Source organism: Venturia canescens, chromosome 10 (genome assembly GCF_019457755.1).
Source record: "Venturia canescens isolate UGA chromosome 10, ASM1945775v1, whole genome shotgun sequence".
Classification (NCBI taxonomy): domain Eukaryota; kingdom Metazoa; phylum Arthropoda; class Insecta; order Hymenoptera; family Ichneumonidae; genus Venturia; species Venturia canescens.
The window spans coordinates 9,411,245-9,421,393 of record NC_057430.1 but is presented as its reverse complement, the minus strand read 5'-3'; the positions used below and the strand labels follow the sequence as shown (position 1 = coordinate 9,421,393).

Sequence of the window (10,149 nt, the reverse complement as noted above, 5' to 3'; positions counted from 1 at the left end):
ACAGGTTAACTGATTAAAATACGTCTCAATTTTTATAAATTTCCTTGTGTCTATTAGCTTTGATGAAATCCTCAAATTAAGAGGATTACTAAAAACTAATCACTATTTTGTGCAAGTTGTTGAATAAAAAACACTCATTACATTGGACTGGAATAAGCTGGCTCAAATCCAACAGTTCTTTCATAGAAAACAGGTCGCAATGTACCAATCAACAAACCAATATACACGCCTAAGAAAAGCGAAATTCATTCATATTTACCAAAAAACATGCAAAGTTTTGAATTTCCAATAAAAGTGCAAGCAATTTGACGGAGCATTCATCAGTATTATGCTTACTCAATCCCGAACGAGATCTGACTTACCTTCTTTCTTGTAACAAACGAATTTGAAATAGCATGTTTTTGAAGATTACTTTTTTACGAATGATTATAAGAAAACTGTAGATATTATAGTGACGACAGAGGAAACATTCAGAAAATTGTATGAACGCTCTTCCAGCAGCTGACTGAAAAAGAGCTCGACTATGAAACTACTAAGGGCTGCCTTTATGTTTTACTGTTCAACTGTACGGCTATAATGCTATTGAAATAAAAGAGCAGGTTCGTGTCCAAATGAGAATGAAACTGCAACTGACAACGTTCGACGAACTTAGCCTCTCCCACCCCCCTCCTAAGTTTTGAACCCCTGGGCTCCTGTACACATGGAAAAAAAAATAAAAACCTTTGCTCACATAGGTAACGATTATCTTCTCGTCCCATGATTCTGTGCTCAAACTTTACGATGTCCACCGACTATACTTTTAATAACGTTTAATCGTTTGGCTATCGGATAAAATTTTCTTTTTCGAAGCAATAATACTTGTATTTGAAAAAAAGAAAAAAAAACCAACTCCCGATGAGGGCTCGAACGATGAAATATTAACTAAACTGAACGTAAAAATAACAATTTTCGATCTCCGTGTGAAGGCAACGATGGATTTTTCATAGTCAAAGCCTGCACGAAATACAGCATCGGAAAACTAAACGTATAAATGCCCTTTATATTGTTAAAAACTTTTGGAGTAGGTGATTTCTCCTCTCGTATTTAAAAGTTTGCAGACGTGCGCAGTACGGACTGTTACCACGTACTCTACTCAGTCAGTTCTTCAACAACGTCCACACAGGAGCCAAAAACCTCTGCAATGCCTGTTAGTATAACTGCATATCTTTTGTTGGAGACTAAGAACGTTATCACAGAGTCGTAGCAAAGTGTTTAAAATTTGTAAAAACTAAACATAAAGTAAAATAAATAGTTGGGACAATTGGTGATAAAACTCGTCCGGCAAACAAAAAAACTGAAAAGGACAGTCTGTTCTATAGGTTTCATTTTTATTAGCTTTATTGTTCGGTACTATGTCAGTTGTCTCATTTTTTTATGTTTCCAACTTACTTTCTCGATCTTCGACCGTTTCTGCTAACGCTGTGAATTGTTTACGAAAATTGCTTTGCTCAGTTTCAATACAACTTTTGCGAATAGATTCAGGTTCTTGTGATTCACAGTTGATACCAATCGAATTGTGCATGTACCTATATGACTAGAGAGATCAGGACAAAACGGGGTAACTAAAGCAATATTATTTTATTTTTCAGAAGTGAAGTTTGTACAGTGATTAAGTGTACTGTCACTTTTTGCCATTATCAAAAAAAAATCATTGAAGGCAAAACAGTCTTAGAAATATATGTGAAACTTTCGTTTAACCAGAATTTCAACCCAATGCATCCTGACTGTTTTTTTTTTTTTTTTTTTTTAAGCAGTAGACATGCATTAGTTGAAAGCATCAAAATAGGCAAAAAAAAGAAATTGAAAAAAATGGCAGTGCTTTCAATGTGTGGAAAAATTGAAAAAAACCAAATATCCGTATTATAGACTATTTTTATAATTCTAATGAATAAATATTAAAAGACGACATATTTATAATAAATAACGATTTTATTGATTAATTTTGAGCGCGACATGTTCGCGATATCAGGATTTTATCGAGACTGTTGATTTATTTCTTCTTTTATGTTAATATCAAGGCATACGTAATACTGTTACACTCATATTTCTACAGTATTTCTTTAAGTGCTCCGTTTTTCCCCGGTCTCTTCTATATTATAAAAGGATGCAGTTTCACAGTGAATAGTAGCCTGATTTTGAACAAATTTTATAATTTAGGATAAATACGAACAGGCGAAAGATCTCTTCAAATGGATCGAAAGGTTTTATTTTATAACGGGAACGTGGCCGTTCCGATCGATGAACGTCAGATTCACCGTATGGGCCATATATCTGTTGATTCATGTAACTGGTTCAATTATCGATTTATACTATGTATCGAGTGATTTTCGACTGACAGTTCAAAACCTTACGGAAACCGGAATTATGGTAACAATGTATATGAAGATGGTTTTGGCGAAATATTCGAGAGAACTGGGAACGGTTATAAAACTGACGATCAGTTTTATTGATGGGAAGCACTTCAGAAACGAAAAAGAATGGGAGCTTTATGTGAACTACAATCGGATGGCCAAAAATTATTTCAAAATTGTGATCCCATTTACAATGGTGACTGCATTGTTATTTTGGTTGAAGCCAATACAACTGCGTCTTATTGCCGGTACCTGAATTCATTGGAATATTCACATTGATTTTCATCATTTCCATATTTGAGGGTTGAAGCGGAAGCCCCAAAATATCGCTCGTATAAATTTTCATTGTATTTCGCGCCTCTTCCGATAGATCCCACTGTAGTCCCCCCACCACTACCAGAATTACCACACGTTTTCAAAGCCCGTCTAGAGACTTTTTCTTCTCCCACGGACAGGCGCCCGGCCCTAAGAGCTCATTCTTCTTCTGTGTGCCGGAAGAACCACACGTCGTAATTGAAAAATTTTGTTTTTTGAATTGCGGATAAAGATGAGTGCTCGAAGTTCGAGGAGCAAATCTGTGGAGGAGTGCTCTCGAGGAGAGAATTAGAAAACTCGAGAGATTAATCGAGAAAAAGCATCAGAAAAAGAGCAAACGTTAGTATTCGGGTTTCGTTTTTCTAACACGTGACGTTTATAGGTTGGGTTCGCAAACGGCGTCGATGGATTTCGTGACCACAAGCCCCTCGCGTGGGCTCTAACCCATGCGAGGCAGAGTTATTACTCGGACAATATCATAAAAGGGAACGTTAAAAAAGATTTAACGTGTACGTTTGACGTACTTCGACAAAAAATCTCGTTGAAATTGGATATATGGTGCCTCGCTCTTTGTCAGGTCGCCGTCACGTATTGAGTTCGTCGGAAGAGGATCGGAGGAAGCGACGGAGGGAGGATAGAAGGCGTTCAAGATATTCGTCGTCGGGAAATTCGGAGAGACGACTCGGTGGATCTCGTCTCGGATTTGGACGAGGTGGAGAACCGGGCTGCGGAAATAGTTAAAACTGTCCTTCCGGGGCTGACTCGAGTTGAGACTAATCATTCCGTTCAGCCCAGTCAGGGTTTATTTGACGCAGCGAATGGCGCTGCCTCCGTTGTGTCGGGATCGGCAAAGGAAACAGCCCTTGACCCTCAAGTTTTAGAGGTGCTAGATTTCGTGTTTTGTTTCTCCTTTTTCACCAGTCACCCATTCCCTGATGGTGGGTTTATTCACCCATTAATACGGCAATACTTTGAAATAATGAGCTCTTAGGGCTGAGCGCCTGTCCGTGGGGGACGAAAAAGTCTCTAGACGGGCTTTGAAAACGTATAGTAATTCTGGTAGTGTGAGGGGGGATTACAGTGGGATCTATCGGAAGAGACGCTACATACAATTACGATCGAACTTCACTTACACGTAAGTTCCTTTAATCGTATAATTTTTTGACATTTTTTTCTGAAGATTTGTTCAAAACTTATACGGTGTCAACGTTTTGATGAGTTTATAAACTTTGGCTCAATTTAGTTCTTTCATTCCAATAATTTTTTCCTCTCAATTAATTTTTATCAGTCATTTATTAGAGTACATTGATCGATATTTTTCAACCTTTTCTATCTGTGATGATTGCTTCTAACGATACTTGTCGGGAACACACGAGTTATTACTGGTCAATACCGATAGCAACAGACTGATGAACACGACAATATTTTATGTCGTTGATATACTGACTAATTAAAAAAGTCTACAGGTCTACAAAACGAGACCAAACCATATCTTATGGCTTATCGGGTCTACTATTTCTTCGAAATCAACGATGATAGAACTTTTTATCTCATGTGGTTTTATCAATGTTTTGTGGTGTGCTTGCCTCCGTGGTATTTATCATCCATCGGGTTGCTTGTGACTTTGGTACTCCACATAAGCGGACAGCTCTCCGTTCTCTCATTGAGAGTAAGAAATTTCACAGGCAAAGATTTTGAAAATGAACAAACTGCTAAAATGATTTTTCAAGATATATTACGGACACACCTGGATATTATCAAGTACGGTTTTCATTCCCCATATTTATTGAGAAAACGTTCTAACAAAATGCTCACGTGTCTTTTCCAACACGCAGATTAGCGAAAACTGTCAACGGTGTATTTGGAGCAGCTCTATTACAAGAACTTATGGTGACCACCGTCCTTATTGGCCTCTCAATTCATGCAACATTAACGGTACAAAGAGCGCGTTATGTTTCTTTTTTCATGATGTGAGAGTGTTATTGCATTTTTATACTGTTTTTTAGGGCATCGACGTCACAAATAATAACGAGATTTTCAAATGGCTTTCATTTGTCATGACAATGCTCATGATGATATATAGCTGTTGTTTTGCTGGTCAACATTTGGTTACCGAAGTACGTTAAAAACAAGTTTAGATTTCAAAAACCCGATTTTCTCATCCATTAGTAGAAACATATTTTCCAAAACTTTTTTTCTATTTTTCGCACATCACGTCCCATGTTTGAATCACACGTCGACCCCGATTTTGTAAATCTCGATTGAAAATATTTCTAACACAATCCGCTGAATATCGTGATCGGTTGGAGAACTCGGTTGGGAAAACATTCCGTCCAATTCAAACTTGTGCCGAATGCGCAAATGAAATGCGAAAAAAAGCGCTGTTGGGATCTGATAGAAGTTGATATGACATCCGCGATTTCGAGTTTTACATGATGCAAGATAGATGTGACACATTTACGTACGATTGCACCTTCCCAACACCGTTTTTAGTTCGGCCGAGCCTTCGAGTCAGATCCCAATAAGAAGTTTTTAAATTTTGAGGAAGATTTCGACTAGTTTACAAACTTTAGTCAAACATGGTCGTAAGATATGCTACCTTAATTTGTTTATTTTTATTTATGTTTTATTATTTTTCCCTTTTATGACTGGTGATTAAACCGAAAACTGTTTTCTTGTTTTTTTTTTTTATTTTTTTATTTCACATACTCAGAGTGCCAATCTTTGCGACGCGTACTATGAATGCTTGTGGTACGATATGCCAACCTCCTGCAAAAAACAGTTGATAATTTGCATGCTTGGGGCAAGCAGGCCGATTCAGTTGTCAGCTGTTGGCTTCTACGACTACTCTTTATTTCTCTTCGTAAGTGTAAGTATCAATATGAAGATGCTATTAAAACCGATGCGAATTGCAATTTATGCTTCCAGATTGTTAAAACAGCAGCAGGCTACGTATCCTTGCTACGAACGATGACAAGTGAACAGGCATGATAACTTGGTGACCGTGGCGAGCGCTGAAAGAAAATATCTTCTTATGTAGTTTGGAAAACACTCGAGTATCCTCACATTCAGATTTAGTGCCGCATTAGTGACGAACGTAATCGGGAAATTTATTTAGTTTTCGCTTCCACTAACCTGCACAAAGTGTGGGGTTTTTGAAATGTAAAATATTTCGTAGATATTTTGTTTGGTCTAAATGAAATCGAAATAATTGCATAATTCAAGGAATAACCGAAATATTGCAATATTGAAATGATTAAGTAATCGAAATAATTTAAGAAATAATGAAGGAGTGCCTATGTGGTCCCCGAAGTAGGAGATTGGGTCGCTCAAATAATTGATAACCAGGAAATCAGATTTATCGATAAGATATGAAAAATAGAGGAGTTCGACGAGAATATGCGAAAAGGAAAGATACAAAAAGGTTTACAATTTGAATGAGTCAAGGTACAATTTTGAAGATGAAAACAACCGTGAATAGCGTTTACGCCAACTTACTCTCTCACACGAACGGGGGGAACAATTCTCCCGTTCCGCACCGCACACAACAACCGCGCCTTCAAGCGACGCGCGGTTCACACACACGCACAGAATTAACTTGGTTTTGAAAGAATAACAAAAAGTGAGTCGCGAGACTCGATAACAGAACGTCGGTGAGGCAAGGGGCAATGTGTTGCTCACTACGCGTTTGTTGACGGAACCCAGACTTATAACCTCTATGCAGTTCACCTGTATCATTGTACCAGGAATTATTACCCCGCCGCGAGTTAGCTGGATTACGAAGTTATATGAGGGACGACCGAGTGTCGGTTAAGAATCAAACGGAACTGATGTACACAAATCCTCGCCACGGCGACGAGAGCTCGAAAGCGATCATCGTGACGGGGTTTTCAGTGCATCTCAGCACTTTAGTCTCTAAGTTATGACTTTAGTCGTTACAAGGGTATCCACGAGCCACCTTGGAGGTCGCGATTAGGCGATGCCCAATCGGCGGATTCCAAGCGGCTTGTTCGATTTGCTAAGGTACGAGACATCGCATACTGACCGAATCAAGAACGTTCTAGCAGTTTTTAATAAAAGAAATATTTTGAAGTTGAGAGGAATCGTCGTCAAGTCTCGCATTTAATGATAACTAAACGCGGGACATGACACAGCGTCAAAATTCGATGAATCATAAACAAGGATTTTGATGTTTTTCCCGATTGATTCGATTTAAGTGTTTTTCTCGTTTTTTTTCTATTTTTTTTTGTATATTCTTTGAAATACTTATGTCTCGAGTTATCCATTAGAAAACAAGATTGATCCCTTTTTTGGGTCCTTGTGCCCTTTTGATGAAGGAACCACCGAATCATGCCTACATGATTCAGTGTAAAATCCATTTTCTACCAGCGACCCTTTTGTATTGCACTAAACTGTCGTGTCGCATTCACACCTCATATACATCCCTACAATCCTTTTGATCATCGGATAATAGTCATGTTAGAGCATAATATATGGAAACAATCATCTTCGAAGAACAGATCCAAGAGTTTTTTATCGAATCAAAAATTCAAGCTTTGACGTCACGACTCGAGTATCGATGATTGCACCAATAACTGGATTCCTACCTTTTTCCAAGAGTTTTTGTGTGTTTGTCATAGTCAATTCCTGTGCTCAGGCCTTTTCGTCTGGGATACGAAAGATGCAAAATCGGTGCGAATACGCTTTCGAGTCCATCCTTTCAACAAGATTTTATAAAAAAAAATCTTTCATATGACTGAAAGTTTATTTATTTTCATATAACATAATAAAGCAAATGAATCTCAAGAATTTGTTCTTCTCGAAACATTTTTTTGTCTAAATGAAATAGAAAAAAACAGTAATCAGTTATCTCGGTTAGACATTTTTTCAAACGAGTTCACGATTGTACATTTTGTTGAGGAAGTAAAACAGTAAATGCCCGATGTTCAAGTGGCCCAGACGGTAATTCATCTTCCGGAGAACCAGCGGAAAATTTAAACGGTAATAACTTGCGCATCAGTCCATAAAGAACTCTTCCAATCTCTTAGACCGAGAATTCGAAATTCCAGCCAGATCGAAAGAGTCGAAATTACTGAACATCCGGTTTCCCCATTAGTAAGCATCTCCACCAAATTTTTTGTGTACTACAAAAAACCAATTAGTTACACAAGTGAAGAGTCTTGCATGGATGTTACAACATTCGCAAATTCTTTCACAAACTTCAGCTAAGGAAACGTGCGAAATTTTCTCGAATATATTCCTATTATTGAGGTCAAAGCAATTTGAGAGCCTTTCTGTGAGAATGGAAACGAATTACTTACATATAACTTTTTCATCAATTGAAACAACGTACACCAAAAATTGATGCTTGCATATCACTCATCGACATGTACATTAACAATTAGAATCGCGAGTCAGCAGTCTCCAGCATTCATTCCATTCGACACTAGCGTGTCACTAGACACGCCAAAGGGATTGACTCAACAAGAAACTTGGTAGAGTCTCAGGACCAGTACATTGATCGTTACATTGTTATTGGACGAATAAGTTAGTCGTTACCTTGATCTCTGAATCGAGAATGAAGATAAACGTGTGTGCGAAAGACATGCAAACAGAAATTTCACTTTTCCTCGAATTCAATGTTCCCTGCTTTGTCATTTTTTTTTTAGCTGTATCAATTTATTCTTTTCATTCATTAATTATATATTATCAAAATAATTCATATCATTCATATTAGGGGAGAGCGGTTGGTCCGATGGACAAGGACTCGGGTCCACAATCTGCGGGTCCCGGGTTCGAATCCCGGCCAAGACACCAATGAAAATTGAAAAATATTTCCAAGTGTTTTCTGCTGTGATCCCGGGTGGTTCGGACTCCACCTTGAATAAATCCATGGCCAAACACCTCTCTGTCATGCATGTGCGGTCGGTGTACGGCTTCGGGGGGCCTCCCGTGGACGGTTCTCATCGTGCGGCGATGGCCCTCTAGCTGTGTACTGGCTGGCGCAATGTGTACCACAGTAGAGGAGATGGATCTGTGTTTGAGCATCTCTGGTGGGAGCGCTTGAGCGTGCTCGCACTGCCACCCGAGGGGGATCAACCAAGTACCGGCTGTATCGGCAAGGTTTTTCTACAGTTTCCCTTCGCCCTCGGCAAATGCGATACAGTGGGAAGTAAGTCGACTGCAGCCGCAATGCGAAGAAGAAAATGTGGAATGGGGGCAGGGGGGGAGGGGAGAGCGTAAAAACCGAGAAGGGATACGAGTGGAAAAATCAAATAAAAAATATATATATCATTCATATTATTATAAAATATATTACATTGTTACAGTTTACCCCTCTTGCTTGTGCATTTATTTGTTTCATTACTAAAATGAAGATCTTATGTTCCTTGACAACAATCGTTCTTTGTAATAAACAAGATCAAAGACTTAGAAAACGTCCGAACCTCAAGCGATACACATTATATTATATTCTGTTGTATAATGAATCGCCACTTTCTAAATACTAATTCGACTATTTATTTCGCCCACTATGTAACGCGGCAGCGCGGTCTTGACCCCAAGAATTAAAAAAGTTAGTCAAGACGGGCAGCGTATCTATACTTGAAATTGATCGATTTCCCCAGACTTGTGAAGTTAGAGTGGTCACCATCTGTAGACAATTGGTTGAATGAAAAGAACGAAAGTCCCAAAACACAGAATATAATTAATGCGCTTCCGATGATAACATTTTTTCATTGCTGTGACTCTCAGAAATGGGTTAATTGGTATAGTTGTAAAAAATTATGTGCATAGACTTGCAAATGGAATTTAGGTGCACGATGTGCAAAAACTTTTTAAAAGTGGAAAAACAACATCAAGTTCTAAAAAGTCGCAACTTTGTCTATAATAATGCAAATTCTGTTTCTTCAGTTAATTATTAATTTTGTTTCTTTATAAAAATAGTGTGATAGTTTAATCAAGCCAAGTATGAGTGACTTTTGTTTTTATTTTTTCTGGAAAAATATTGAAAATGAATTTCAAGCTTTCGAACAAAAACTTGGCATGGATGATTTTTCAAACGAATGAATTTCTAAAATAATTTCGGCGAAGAAACTCCCTATAGGACTGTGGGGAAAAGTCTATTTCCTTCAAGTGAAAACTAATTTTATTTCTCCAACATTCAATATTCAATGGTGTTTAATATTGTGCTATCGGCGATTGGTCTTAAACTCAAATTCTTCCAATTGATTACCCTAAATCTTAATTTTCTAAATCGATGTTGCAACGGTACGCCTTTGGCGTCTCCTCGCTACGCGTGAATTCGAGCAACTAAAACTTTAGGAGCATGTAAGGAAAGAAGCAAGATTGCGTGATTTTAGATGTAACAAAATAAATTATAATGTTTATATAGATCGTACTGGTAACGTGGCCATTTTGACCGATGAACGTCAATTCACATATG

At 38.0% G+C, this 10,149-nt stretch overlaps 1 protein-coding gene across 1 annotated transcript; it reads left to right on the top strand.

The window, feature by feature from the left end:
* Nucleotides 1–1,154: 1,154 nt before the first annotated feature.
* Nucleotides 1,155–5,762, top strand: LOC122417503 (odorant receptor 13a-like). Its single transcript, XM_043431030.1, has 7 exons — nt 1,155–1,186; nt 2,197–2,638; nt 4,172–4,466; nt 4,541–4,640; nt 4,712–4,822; nt 5,419–5,574; nt 5,634–5,762. The coding sequence occupies exons 1-7, from the start codon at nt 1,181–1,183 to the stop codon at nt 5,694–5,696; spliced, it is 1,173 nt and encodes a 390-aa protein (XP_043286965.1). The 5' UTR covers nt 1,155–1,180; the 3' UTR covers nt 5,697–5,762.
* Nucleotides 5,763–10,149: the final 4,387 nt, after the last annotated feature.